At 39.5% G+C, this 14,943-nt stretch overlaps 2 protein-coding genes across 6 annotated transcripts in view; both read right to left on the bottom strand.

The window, feature by feature from the left end:
* The window catches only part of mmp28 (matrix metallopeptidase 28), an 18,687-nt gene extending 14,588 nt beyond the window's left edge, over nt 1-4,099 (bottom strand). The window contains exons 1-2 of one of the 4 annotated variants that reach the window (XM_008425443.2): nt 3,158-4,099; nt 177-253 (exon numbers count right to left, since the gene is read on the bottom strand). In XM_008425443.2, coding sequence (XP_008423665.1) covers nt 177-253; nt 3,158-3,298 — 218 coding nt within the window. In that variant the 5' untranslated portion in view covers nt 3,299-4,099. Of the gene's footprint in view, nt 1-176; nt 254-343; nt 664-3,157 lie in introns of those variants that run through there. The other 3 variants (XM_008425445.2, XM_008425446.2, XM_008425444.2) reach the window with 3 other exon arrangements.
* Nucleotides 4,100-4,185: 86 nt separating this feature from the next.
* On the bottom strand, nt 4,186-10,748 carry taf15 (TAF15 RNA polymerase II, TATA box binding protein (TBP)-associated factor). Of its 2 annotated transcripts, XM_008425447.1 has the most exons (16): nt 10,598-10,748; nt 9,913-9,937; nt 9,664-9,697; nt 9,485-9,575; nt 9,303-9,360; nt 8,948-9,216; nt 8,664-8,856; nt 6,837-6,871; nt 6,263-6,295; nt 6,049-6,158; nt 5,792-5,921; nt 5,627-5,719; nt 5,474-5,546; nt 5,309-5,397; nt 5,046-5,184; nt 4,186-4,556 (listed from the first exon to the last, which is right to left on the bottom strand). In XM_008425447.1, the coding sequence occupies exons 1-16, from the start codon at nt 10,605-10,607 to the stop codon at nt 4,517-4,519; spliced, it is 1,422 nt and encodes a 473-aa protein (XP_008423669.1). In that variant the 5' UTR covers nt 10,608-10,748; the 3' UTR covers nt 4,186-4,516. The 2 variants fall into 2 exon arrangements, with proteins under 2 accessions (XP_008423669.1, XP_017163714.1); XM_017308225.1 differs by lacking the exons at nt 6,837-6,871; nt 9,664-9,697; nt 9,913-9,937; nt 10,598-10,748 and having other exon boundaries at nt 9,485-9,574.
* Between the last annotated feature and the right edge of the window lie 4,195 nt (nt 10,749-14,943).

Raw genomic sequence — 14,943 nt, 5'->3', positions numbered from 1 at the left:
GAGTGTTTTATGGCCCTGTGGTGTCGTACAGCCCTGAGGCCGGTCCCCCACTCCAGGCTAACCCTCACCCTGATGAGGAGCGCCGAACACGAGCAGAGGCTCCAACGAAATGACAAACTCTCAGGTCTACTCTGATTCCTGCACTCGTTAAGAGACCCAACTTTAACGTCACTCACCTGACGGCTGATCGCACTTCAACTGCATTGTGAATCTGATGCTCATGATGAAGATACCCATACTTCTCCAGAAAATCCTGCAATGGCAGAAACAATTATTCTGTTTGCCAATGTAATTATTCATGATGTTTTTAGTTTTTACTTAAAGTAAATCAATAAGAATATACTTGATAGGCATGTGATCGATATCAATACATAATATGTGCGATAGAATATCCAATACTTTCACTGGACTCCAGTCCAGAACAGCAGAGCATTCTGGGAGACATAGGCAGAGGAATGGTTTAGCTGCCTAAATATTTCACAAAGAAAACACGATTTGAAGTGGCATCAATCCTGTCTCTAGCCATATAGAGAAGTCGGTTGGTGTCATCAACTAACTCACTCTTGCTCTGGTTACCTAGCAACAACCTGTTGAGTAACTTGCCGGCAGCAGTTAAGAGCACCGTTTCTCATAATTGCTTCAAAACAACGACATGGAGTGAAAACTGGATAAAACAGGAAAGGCCATGATACCAGTCCGGCTGTGTTTCAGATTTTAAAACAAAAAAACTAATCAATAATTATTGATATCGATTGATATGAAACTTTTGTACCGCAATACGTTTTTCAGCCCTAAACAGCACACATTTTTTTGTTGTTGATGTTGTTGATTTACTGTATACTATTTGATACCTTCATAAAAGGGGCCACCCGTACACCTAAAAACCCCTGAGGTGTCCCTGAAATCCAGAGGTATTATTTGGAAAGTATTTCCTCCAAACATGGAACTCAAGAGCAGCTCCAGAGTTTGACACAAAAGGAAACATGTTTCAAATGACGCCACGGGGGAACAAGACAACAGATGTTGCATGCGGGTTTATGATTGACCATAATTTGATAGCTATAGGTGCATGCAGGAGATTTCGTGTTCAGACAACGGCAGCCACGGCAGTGATTACAGATGTACAGGAGCTGGAGGAGGAAATGAGAATCAGGGAATGTGACACATAAACCAGGAGTGTGAAAGCTTCTTTGTTCCACATGAGACACAAAAATGTCAGGAGGTTTTGCTCAGAGATGAGAGTGAGATTAGGTCTGTGTCTATAAGCAGAGTGATGCAAATTAATCAATCTGCTATGTCACTTTATTACACTCACCGTCAATCCTGGGACGTAAGATTGATGTTGATGAAAAGCAACATCTGAAACTTTGTCTGTAGCAGAAGTGCGTTTAAACTGAGAAGCAGTGTGTGTCTTATGACTTAATGATTTTATTGGTATAATTTACTTACTATTTGTCTTGTTATAACTACAAACTTCAATGGATTTTTATTAGATTTTCTGTGATCGACCAACACAAACTGGTGCACAACTGTTGGGTAAATAATGCAAAGTTGTATTTATATGCATACATATACAAATATAATACCAGTGTATCCATCTGTATTCAACTTTTTCACATCTGCATTTTGCTGCAATTCAAGTAACAAGTCTGTAGGGGTATCATTTGTGTATATAATTTTTTAAGTCTTGCCACAGGTTCTCAATAGGATTTAGGTCTCGACTTTGAGCCATTCAGCCAGTATATGCTTCAGTCTCGGTTTTTCTGTTGTAGCTCTGACTGTGTTTATGGCATTTGTCCTGATGGGAGGTGAATCTGCAACTCAGTCGCGAGTCTTTTGCAGACTTTTGCAGGTTTTCTTGCTAACTTGGTGACTTCTAGAGGCAGCTTTTGAGCCGGATTTTATTCATTGGGTTTCAAAGTAGAGAGAAATGAATTAAAATGCAGTCGACACTTTTCAGATTTTTATTTTGAAGCCAGGTATCATTTTCTGTGCTAGTCTATCAAACATTTCGAGAGAACATGTTTGTGATTGCAATGGTTCATAAAATGAAAAACGTTCATGGGGTATGAACAAATTTTGATAAAGTTTTTGTGCGTGTTTATAGTTTATCAATGTCATTCCCTGCGTCTAAATATTGTGTCATAAAAGGCGCTATAAATGGTTTGATTGATTGATTAATTTGTCTATTCACCTCCTGGTATATTGCTAATTTTGCAAGAAATCTTGTACATGAACAAAAGTTGTTGCATGCAACAATGCTCTTTGGTACATATGTTTCTAAGGGAGTCTGAATTTTAACTTCATGCCATGTTCTGATGTTGTTCTAGACACTAAAGCTGTAGCATTCACAAATCCCTCTGAGTTGATACTTTACCAGACATTTAATGCAACATTCTAATTTAAAGCAACAAATAAGTATGTAGGAAAGTACGTCATGCTCTCTGTTAGGCATAGTGAAGGATCTGTGATGCTGTGGGCCTGTTTGTCTTCCAAAACTTATGCAAATCTGGATAGAGTCAAACAATTTTCAATTTAAAAAAAGCTGATGCATTCTGACAGTAAGCTAATTATAGGTTGACACCTAGTCTTTCCACTGAAAAAAAATAAAAAAATAAAAACCAAATTGTAAAATAAACAGAAATGGTTCGTCACACACAAAATCAACTGTTTTCCACAATTCCCAGACCTAAATCCTAAAGAAAACCTGTTGAGTCGAAAAAAATTGTCCTATGTCTGAAGAGACAAAGGAAAGTACCAAACCATAATTGTGCCACGTGAAATTTTGTTAAAATACATTGAATTTCTTCAACAAGTCACAAAAATTAGTCCATTGAAGTTTCGAATTTTCTGCATTTTTGAGTCTGTGCAACGTTTGAAAGTTTTTTTTTTTTTTTTTTTTTTTTTACATGTAGTTTCAAATAAATATGGTCAACCTGGTGTTCCTCCAGGACGAAAATCATATTACACTCTTCTGTTAATCATAACTCATGATTTCTGAGGTGAATTCCCATCCCCTCCTTAAGTAGATTTCAAATGTACAAGGTTTTCCCATAAACAAGTTTTTTTTTTTTTCCTATACAACGAGAATTTGCTTTCAGTAGCCAAATTGCAACATTACACGGGTCATCGGGTGAGTGAGAGTTCAGTTCAGTACCTCTGCATCCAGGAGCAGCGGTGATCCCCGGGCGGTGTTGGCGGCCAGCAGCGCTGTCACCGCCAGGACCCAGACCCTCATGTCCCGCCCGGAGGTCGGCGGCTCATGGCGGGATGAGCACACCGTCAGCACAGCGCGCATTTCTGCTCAACGCCCGCCGGTCTCCTCATGGTTAAATATGCTGTCAGTCCCAGAGAGCTCACACAGCTGATCTGCATCCCTGACAGCCGCTCTGAGCGCTGAGGGAGGAGAAGGAGGAGGACGAGCAGGAGGAAGAGCACCGCCCCTCTGATCGCTCAGGGCGAAATACCAGCGGCGCAAACAAACACACCGGTCGGCTGCTTTAAAAACGTGGGCAGACCTCACAATTCTTCATGTAAAAATACATGTAGGTGTGTTTACAGCCTAAATGAAATCTAAAACTTTGAAAGCGTCAAATCTGCCCGTAAAAAGGATTTTAGTACACAAATAGCCTAATATAATTCTTGGTTGGGGCTCCTCCTGCTTCTGCGCAGTTTGACTTGATCACCCTGAGGTGTTCAGCTCAGATTATTTGGTCTGGTAAAACTATTAAGATCATCAGGAGAGAACATATTGTAAAACGTTCTGGTAGATATTTGCACAGACTTGATTCAAATGGTCCAGATCATCAGACGGTGGGAATCTCAAGTGACATCCTGTGCCTCTCCACTTTCTGTCGCCTTGGTTTCAAAATAAAAATCCCAAACTTGACGTAGATCATATCATGAACAAAGTGGGGAGTGGTTCTTAAAGCTGATTTCAGCAGCTGGTCCACACCTTAAAACAATCCAGATCTCTAAAATGGGTTTTGCTTTAAAGCCTTTCAGGTTTCCATGAATATGCTTGAAAACATTAAACAGCTTCTTCTATTCATTTGGTGTAAAACAAACATCAAATTTCTGATTTATACTACCTTCACTGTTTGAATCACTAGTTAATTTAGATGCATTTGAAAAGAGACTGAAAAACAACCAGATTTAATAAGATTTTTTTAAAGGAGTCTGAAAGAACATAGGTAAAACATTTTATTCCATTCATACAAAAAAAAGAGTCTATCTCAAACCATCTGCATCTACAGTCAAAGGGAACAAAAATGTACAGAAATAAAAATAAAAATAAAAAAAATGTGACAACATGCCAACAGTGCCAATCAGCCCCCAAACCTCTTCACATTAGCTCAATGCATCCCTCAATCACAGATGAACAGTAATACTTAGGATGAATAAGCTAAAAAGACTAATGATGAGTTATTACCCCTCCCAAAGTGTTTCTCTACACTAGAACCCCTCCCCACCCTCCAATGGCAAGGACGAGGGCTGGAATGGTGTCTCTCAACTCCTAGTATGGCCGGTCTCTTCTGTCGTCTCGTCGGTCACCCCTGAGGAGAAAGGACAGAGGATGTGCCATGAGCTGAATTCTTAAAAGGCCATTCACTCGTGTCATTGGACAAGCAGCAATTAAATAAAGGGAGACGTGATGTCAAGCTTGCATTCTGAATCTCAAGGATGTTGTACGTCCTTCCACAGACGGTTTTACATCACTTTGTTTCTTCTAAACATAAATTAGAGCGTCCTTTAACAAGGTCATAGAGGGTAAACAAAAAAATACATTGAAATTTAATTTCATGAAATCCATTCACAGTATGATATTACACTGTTTATACAAAAAATACTTTGTGAATGCATTTCCTCAGTTGATGTATATCAGGTGAAAAAGGATGACCAAATTCAGCAATGGCTTTTAAATTTCTTTTGTCTCATCTTCAACCAGGCTATGCCATCTAGTGGCCACACAACAAAACTACATTCAAAAATAAAGGTGCTTTCAAGAGACTGATATCTTCAGTTGAACTTAATCTTTAACATACCTTCCTCCCATTTTGTAGCCGCCTCCGAAACCTCTATCGCCACCTCCAAAGCCCCCACGGTCTCCGCCACGGAAACCCCCGCGGCCCCTGAAGCCTCCACCTCGGTCACCTCCAAATCCTCCTCTGCCGCCACCACGATCTGTACATGGCAAACACAGGATGGTTTTGAACAAAGTAAAACATTTTGCACTAAATAGTCATGTATGTTAAGTAAAACAGTTAAAATGTCTTTATATTTTGAGGAAAAAAAAAACAAAACAAACCTCCTCCTCCAAATCCAGCATCTTCTGGTTTTGGTGCTCCACACTTGTTACACTCCTGCCGCCTTGCAAAGTTCATGTTTCCACAAGAGCTGTTGGTAGAAAATGTTATTTATTATCATCACATTCACCAGTCGTACCCGTTATTTCTGTAATAAAAGAACTAACCTGTTAGGACACGGCCAGTCGCCTCCCTTTATGTCAAAGTTGGGTCCTCCTCCACCGCCACGACCTCTGAATCCTAACCAGACATAAACTCTGCTGGTCAACATTAAACCACCACCAGTGATGCTATTCCTACTCAAGCTGAAGAGCACCCACCTCCTCGTCCACCTCTGAACCCTCCTCTTTGGGTGAACTCAGCTCTGCGAGTGGCAAATGAGACTTTGATGGGTTTGCCATTGAATTCCTTTCCTACAAGTCCAAGCACAGCATGTAAGAAGAAGCTAAACAAGCCAAGACGCTCAAAGTGAGGAATGTCCTTACCATCAAACCAATCAATAGCAGCTTTAGCTGATGGAGGGTCGTCAAAGGACACAGTAGCTTCTCCCTTGGGTCGGCCAGTGGCCTTGTCAGAGTAGATATTGATCATCGGCTGACCGGTCTTCTTATTTACCTAAAAGACATAAAAAGCATGGCCGTAATCAGTGTTTTGCATCATGTAGTTGCAGTTACTGGCTTAATTAGGAGAATCTTTCAAATAATTTTCATAAAAGTGAGAGGCAGCTACACCAACTCTGTACCTTGATGATGCCAATCTGCTTGAAGAAGTCTCCAACTTCTTGAACAGTCGCATCTTCTCCGAGTCCCTGTACGAAAATGGTGTTGTTGTCAGAGTTATCCTGATCCCCACCTGTGGAGAAAATGAAAAGTGTCAGGAATACCCAAACACAGAGAGAAGCTAGACTGGGCAAATACTCATTAAATTAATCAAGATTTAAAAGGAGAAAAGCCCACCTGATTCATCCCTTGAGCCATAATCTCGAGAGCCTATGCAACAGAGAAGCGTATAGAAGAACAACACTTTAGGAACAGAAGTTCTTCAACCCAACGTGTGGAGTTTCACACAAACATCAGCCCTACCAAAGTTTAGTGATAACTTTAACAAAAATCCATGTTTACAGCTGTACTGATGCGAGTTTTCGTACCGTTGCATCACCAATACCATTACCTTGCAACAAGAACAGAATTGCTCGTTTTCTTTGAGCTTATACCAGAAATGAAAACCACCAAAAATGTCTCCCGTTTAGGTTTACCCTTCTTGGTCCTTGGAACACCTTTTCATTTACAATCATCCCCGTCTTCATGCAGTATTACCATTATTTTACAACTCCAAGTTCTTTAACCAAGTTCTTTACCATATCTGAAGTCATTATTGAGAAATAGCATTAGGTGGAGTTCCTTGGGAATCTGGACATGAGAATGGTGGCATTCATTGAGATTTTTTTTCCTTAAACCCCCTTTTCTGTTTTTTTTTCTAACTCAAGTTCTCTCCTCCCCCACCGACACAGTTCTGATGCTCGTCACTTACCACCGAAATTTTTGTAGCCACCACGGTCACCACCTCTGCAGAGGAAAAAATTGAAGATATGATGGCCTTTCCTTTGTTCCAACCGAGAGCTCAAAGCTCCCCTACATCCACACCAGTTTGCACTCCTGCCAGGGTGTGCGACTACAGTGGAAATGTCTCACACGATGAATGAGTTAGTCTTTGGCATTACAGATCAATACACAGATGACCAGGAAGTTCTGACTGAACATCCTGGCAGACGAGTGTAGACAATCACAGGTCAATGGGTCGCCATTTACAAACAATTTGCTCCTTTTGATTGACAAAACCAGATTGGATACCAAAAGCTGGAGAACCAGCTGAATTTGTTTCCAAATGAAAAGCCGGATTGGAGCGAAGGAGTGCAGTAACCAATGAGCAATCTTCAAACGATTTCATTTTTTAAAGATCCTTTAACTGAGGTCCCAGTTTTAGTTCATTCACTCTCAACACCTGTAGTATAAAATGTAGATCCATGTTAACACAGTAAACAGGCTGACCATTGTCAAATACACAATACTTTAATGAATCTGGCTGAATGTGAAGTAGCTGATGATGAGTCTCCAGGTCTATGTAAAGAATACGACTGTTCTACCAAAAGCTTTTACCTGGTCTCCTTAATGCAGCATTACAACAAAGTAATCCTGTAAAATCATCAGGTATTAACAAGTTTAGAATATCAGATTCATGTACAAGAGAATATTTGCCTATTGGCTACATCCCTCTTTGTAGTCTACCAGGTAGCTTCATGCTACACTAAATAAAAAAACTAAAACAAATTAATGATCAGGTAATCTGAGCCAATAGATTTCCTAAGTCTTGATGTGAAACTTTGACATTTCATTAAATGATGAAAGAAACATGAAAGAAGTTCTCAGGATAGAAGCTCAACTCTCCATTGGACTTGTTTTTGTTTTGTCAAAGAAACCGTGTCATTGAGTCTCAGTTGATATCACACATGGTGCCGCTTAAACAAGACAGACTTTTTGGTCTGAAAGACATTTTCACAAAAGCTGGTCAGAAGTCCTACTGCCAGGTTCTGTATGAAGAAAAACTTGCAGCTTGTGGGCTAAAAAAACCCATTAGTGTTCCTCTGCATAATGTACTGCTCCACCCCTTTGTCGCCAAATAAAAATCAAAAGCAAAGCATATGATGGACTGACAGTAAGCATACTATTGGGATCAAACTGGTAGATGGTGAAAGAGGCTACAAATCTGACTTCTTCAATTTGGATTAGAAACAAGTGGACATGAATAAGACTGATTTGTCTCATCAAGTCCCTTAAGATAACATTTTTCAACTTGCCAGGTAAAATATAAATTTTCGGCAATTACGAAAGAAAGAAAAAAAAAAAAGAAGAAAAAACCTTTACAATACTTTATATCAGTATTGTCAACTGGTCAAAACCTCCTGTAACTTAAAATGCAGCATCTTCTTGCTCCTGTCTGGGTTCATATCAGAACCTACTCTTTCATTAAATATGACCTTCACTGATCTGGTTGCCATTATGAACAGGCATCCATCATTTCACCTGGATACATTCAATACAAGCACTTTACTGAATTACCTGAAGCATAAAGCAAATCATTGCGAAATAGCTCATTCGATGGATCATAAATAGACTCATGGAAAATTTAAATAAATATTACCAGAACATGGGGGGGTCTGGAGCACAAAGCTGATGCGATAGTTCAAATCCATCTACATGGATTGTTTTGTAGTTGAAAGGTAATGTGTTAAACAACAACTTGTTACTAATTTACAAATACATAGAGATACCTGGGGGGTAGTGGCACTGTGCAACTTACCCCATACCAGGAGGTCCACCTCTGCCACCACGGTCGTAACCGCCACGGTCATAGCCCCCACGGTCAAAGCCACCACTACGGTCGTAACCGCCACGATCGAAGCCACCGCGGCCTCTGCCCCTGAAGCCGCCACCTCCTTCTGAGCGGTCTCCACCATCGCGGCCAAACCTTCCGCCCTGACCGCCACCTTCACCTGACAGAACAAAAGGGTGACATAGTGTAACCAAAGGAGGTAAAAAATAAAAAAAAACACAACTCTGACTACAACTAAAATATGTCCATACCTTCACTCCATCTTCCATAGCCACTGCCGCCGCCACTTCCACCTCCTTGGCCCTGGCTGCCATCATATCCACCACTGCTCTGTCCACCATAGGTGCTCTGCTGGCCATAGCTGGCACTGCCACTACTAGCTCCTTGCGCCTGTGCTCCGGTGTAGCCACCACTCTGACCGCCGTAGGAGCTCTGCTGGCCATAGCTTCCACCTCCCTGACTCTGTCCACCGTAAGACGCAGCTGCTGGCTGGCCGAAAGAAGCCGATTTGTCGCTATACCTTTGTTTAAAGAAAGGAGGCTAGTAAAACAGGCACCCAAGACTTAAATTAATGTTGCATCTGTAGAGTCAGTCCAATCAACCTACCCAGATGAGTCTTGACCATAGCTACCATAGCTTTGTGGCTGAGATTGACTATAACCTTCTGTCAAAACAAATAGAATAAGTCACATTTCAATTGAATTTTTAAGGTACTTAAGATAGATTAAGGGTTAGAAATACCAAGAGATTCCTATTCTCTCAACACCTTTAACAATGAACTACATTACCTGAAGCTTGCTGCGCTCCTTGTTGACCATAGCCTGGATAATTCTGTCCTCCATAGGTACCACTGGCCCCACCATTTCCTTGTCCATAACCCTGTAATTAAGAGGCACGAGTTAAAATAAATATAGCCAATAAAGTTGATATAAAATGGACTGATGGTCTGCTTTGGAAAATATTTTACCTGTCCGCTCTGCTGACCTCCATATGACCCATAGCTGCAAACAAAATACATTCAAATTCAGCTCATAAAAACGAGAAATTTTCTAAGATATTTCAACTAGTGAAAAAGAAACATGCCAACAGGCTGAAAACAATTATTGCTACAGAAATCCAAAGGAAATATTATGATTATTTATACTGCACAAAATTGCATTGTTTACATTTGGTGCATCTTCCTCTGAAACAATGTTTGGAGTGAGTATATAATTACCTCTGTGCGCCACCGTAGCCCGAATCTGAAATTAGAAAAAAAAAACATTGCTAAATTTACCCACAGCCTTTATTAAATAGCGCATCTTCACGCATTTAATCAAAAATGAGAGTGGAGTTAAAATGGGTCAAAGAAGTAGGCCGGGCCCAGGCAAGCACGCAAGAAAATGGCGCCCTAATCAAGCCCCGGCTCAGACTACTTACTGGAAACAAAATTAATCCTTTTAAGAGTGTCCTGAGTTGGTGGACTTTGTGAAATGGTATATCCCTAATAGTCCCCCTCTACCTTAAGATAGAGTATCACAGAATAATAAAACAGCTTATTTTTTTAAAAATGGAAAAAAAACAACAGTTTCTGTATAAACAATGACGCATTCAAGTTCGCTAGCAACAATCGACTCGTTTCAGGTTGAATACTCGCAATAGGGCCACATACTATTTAAAAACAATTTCAACTAATACCAAGACATTAAGATAAATGAATAATCTTTGATTAAGATAAATCTGATATAAGGAAGACAAAGCCACACATAAGGCTGAATTTGCTTTTTAAACATGGGTTATTTTCCATGTAATAGACGGCGCCGCTGTACGGCCTCGCGGCTCAAAAAGCCGCATTGCAATTTGACCTACTTTTAAGAAAAAAAACAGGCAAAAAAGATATCCAAGAACATATCTGCACTTACCAGTGGCCATTGTGTGCCGATATGTGTACAGCTAATTTAAAAAGAACAGATCTGTTTGCTGTTTTCAGATCGTTAAAAGCAGGAACTGACACAACACAGCTCCACTGAGCCGAGCACGCTGCAGAACTTCCCTTTAGCTGCTCTGACTGCTTCTTTGGCTGTGGTCAATCCACAGACCTCACATTCAAACATGACTAACAATATCGCCCCCTACTGTTTAAAAGCATTAAAGACAAGCCCTACATCACAAGAAAGAGAAAACAAAGATCCTTAATATATACATATATTCTCAGTATAACATAGGCAAGTTCTTACATGTTGTCTGAGGCACCGCGTGGAATACTAATGATATCAGTATTATGAAAATACTGATAAAGAAACACACCCAAACAGTTTAAACACCAGGAAGGTAGTAGGTGTCTCTACACTTGCAATAGTTGTCTACATTTTATGTTACTACAACCACAATTGTGAATTGGGATTTTTATGCAACAGACCAACAGCAAGTAGTGCAGAACTGGAGGAAAAAATAATAGTGTTGAAATTTTGCATACATACAAGTGTAAACTTGTATGCATTCCATTCAGTGAACTCTGTAAAGTGACTTTTTCACTTACAGGTCCTTCTCAAAAAATTAGCATATTGTGATAAAGTTCATTATTTTCCATAATGTAATGATAAAAATTAAACTGTCATATATTTTGGATTCATTGCACACCAACTGTAATATTTCTGGTCTTTTATCGTTTTAATACTGATGATTTTGGCATACAGCTCAAAGTTTTGAGAGTGACACAAATATATTTTCACATGATCTGCTGCCCTCTGGTTTTCATGTGTGTATGTCAGATGTTTTCATCACATACAGAAATACAATTGCAATCATATTATGAGTAACAAAAGCTTTTATTGACAGTTAGAATGAGTTAATGCAGCAAGTCAATATTTGCAGTGTTCAGTCCTCTTCTTCAGAATCTCTGCAATTCTCCTTGGCATGCTCTCAATCAACTTCTGGACCAAATCCTGACTGATAGCAGTCCATTCTTGCACAATCAATGCTTGCATTTTGTCAGAATTCCTGGGTTTTTGTTTGTCCACCCGTCTCTTGATGATTGACCACAAGTTTTCAATGGGATTAAGATCTGGGGGGTTTCCAGGCCATGGACCCAAAATCTCTATGTTTTGTTCCCTGAGCCAGTCAGTTATCACCTTTCTTTATGGCAAGGTGCTCCATCATGCTGGGAAAGGCATTGTTCATCACCAAACTGCTCTTGGACGGTTGGGAGAAGTTGCTCTCGGAGGACATTCTGGAACCATTCTTTATTCATGGCTGTGTTTTTAGGCCAGACTGTGAGAGAGCCGACTCCCTTGGCTGAGAAGCAACCCCACACATGAATGGTTTCAGGATGCTTTACAGTTGGCATGAGACAAGACTGGTGGTAGCKCTCACCTCGTCTTYTCYGAACAAGCTGTTTTCCAGATGTCCCAAACAATCGGAAAGGGGATTCATCAGAGAAAATGACTTTACTCCAGTCCTCAGCAGTCCACTCCCTATACCTTTCGCAGAATATCAGTCTGTCCCTGATGTTATTCCTGGAGAGAAGTGGCTTCTTTGCTGCTCTCCTTTAGACCAGGCCTTGCTCCAAGAGTCTCCGCCTCACAGTGTGTGCAGATGCACTCACACCTGCCTGCTGCCATTCCTGAGCAAGCTCTGCACTGCTGGTAGCCCGATCCCGCAGCTGAAACACTTTTAAGAGACGGACTGGCGCTTGCTGGTCTTTCTTGGGCGCCCTGAAGCCTTTTTGGCAACAATGAAACCTCTCTCCTTGAAGTTCTTGATGATGCCATAGATTGTTGACTGAGGTGCAATCTTTCTAGCAGCGATACTCTTCCCTGTTAGGCCATTTTTGTGCAGTGCAAGGATGACTGCAAGTGTTTCTTTAGAGGATAACCCTGGTTCACAGAAGAGAAACCATAGACATAATATATGAGAGAAACAGTGATGCTTCTTCTTCTTCTTCTTCTTCTTCTTCTTCTTCTTCTTCTTCTTCTTTATTTTTTAACGGCAGCTTGCATCCATTTACGTTGCACTACTGCCCTCTATTGACTCCTACCATCTACACCTCAAATTCTTTTAGGGTTAAGTGTTTTTTAAAAAACGAAAAACATTCTTTTTTCCCTCAATACTATTCAGCTGATCGATCACCTTCATAAATTTCAATTCCCTACTAACACCTCGTTCCGTTTTTAATAATCTTCTTTGGCTTGCATATTTTCTACATTTAATCAAAACATGTTCCACTGTTTCTACATCATCACCCCATCTACATAAACCAGTAAGGTGTTTCCCCACCTTAAAAAGAGTTCCATTTAGGAAACTATGCCCGGTTCTTATTCTATTTATAATTATTCTCCTCCCTCCTGTTTATTCCTCTGATCCTTACTACATCCACTGTATTTTGTATCCTATATAAATGTCTTTTATTTCATTTACCCACCTAGCTTCCCATATCTTCTTGCTTTCTTTCCAAATTATACTTTTGCCTTCAGATTTAGATAACTTTATTTGCATGTCAATATCATCTTTTTTAATCGCCTCCTTAGCCAGCCTGTCTGCTCTTTCATTCCCCATAATACCTACATGAACAGGAGTCCAGAATAATATAACATTTTTATTTTGTTCACATATCCTATGATGAACCGCCATAATCTCATATAAAATATGTTGATGATTTTTTGTACGTCCCTTTCCGATACTCATCAACGAAGATAAGGAGTCACTACAAACTATTATTTTATTCCTATTAGTTTCCTCCACTCATTCTAAAGCTACTAAAATAGCACATAATTCTACCGCGAATACACTCAAATAATCAGATGTTCTTTTTGAAATACTAATCTTTAATTCAGGAATCACTACGGCTATACTGGTTGCTTCACTTTTGGGGTCTTTCGACCCATCAGTATAAATTTGCAAGTAGTCATTATATTTATTCTGCATTTGATTAAAAAATTCTTGGCAAATATCTAATTTGCTTCTTTTCTTAATATTTGTTAGTGTTCTGTCTACATTAATATATTTCCAAGTCCACGTAGGTCTCAAAGGCCACAATACAGTTGGACTAAATTCCTTATAATATATATTACAAATTTTCGCTCTATCATCCCCAACCCACCCAAAGCTATCAATTTGTTTCTTTCCTCTTTCCCAACACTTTTCTAATACTTTCTTAACCGGGTGATCTGCATCATGTCCTTTTAAACTTATCCAATAATTGAGCATTAGCTGCTGTCTTCTAATGCATAATGGCATTTCTCCTGACTCTACTTGTAAAGCACATATTGGCGTTGATTTAACTGCCCCTAAACAAATTCTCATTGTTCTGGCTTGAATAACATCTAACTTTTTTAACCTAGTTTTGGCTGCTGAACCATACACCACGCTCCCATAATCTATTCTTGATGTAATTAGTGACACACATATATTTTTTAGGGAATCAAAACTTGCACCCAATGACAATCCTGCTAAACACCTCATAATGTTTAGAACCTTTTTACTTTTCTCCATAATATGTTCTATGTGATTTCCCCAAGTTAGTTTCTTATCAAAAACTACACCCAAAAACCGAAACCAATCAACCCTTTCTAACTCTTTCCCATATAAATGCAACTTTTTTATCAACCCTTATTTTCAATTGAAAATTTAAAGCCCCACTTTACCCCCCACTTAGCCATTTTATCTATACCTTCCTAGAGTTTAACAATAAGATTTTCCTCATTTCTTCCCCTTTTCCATAATGCTTCATCATCAGCAAAAAGTGACTTACCAAAACTGACAGATAATTCTTTTAAAATGTCGTTAATCATAACTGAAAATAATGTTGGACTTACCACACTTCCTTGAGGGGTTCCATTTTCTATTTTACATCATTTCGAAACATGATATCCTATTTTAACTTGAATATTTCTATCTCGTAAAAAATCCCATATCCAATTAAACATATTGCCTCCTATACCTATCTGATGTAATTTAATCATTAACCCTTCCCTCCATAACATATCATATGCTTTTTCCACATCAAAAAACACAACAACAGTTTCCTTATTAATCTGAGCTTGTCTAATATCATCCTCTAAACATAAAATAGGATCTATCGTTCCTCTCCCTCTACGAAAGCCACTCTGATAAGGAGCAATTAAATGTTTTGACTCCAAATATTGTATCAATCTCTCATTCACCTTCCTTTCCATCAGTTTAAACAGATTAGATGTTAAAGCTATTGGTCTGCAATTTCCAGGGTTACTATGATCTTTCCCAAGTTTCTTCAACGGAATAACAATAGCTT

This window comes from Poecilia reticulata, linkage group LG13, assembly GCF_000633615.1.
Source record: "Poecilia reticulata strain Guanapo linkage group LG13, Guppy_female_1.0+MT, whole genome shotgun sequence".
NCBI lineage: Eukaryota > Metazoa > Chordata > Actinopteri > Cyprinodontiformes > Poeciliidae > Poecilia > Poecilia reticulata.
The sequence above is the reverse complement of the archived record's forward strand: the minus strand, read 5'-3'. Positions and strand labels throughout refer to the sequence as shown.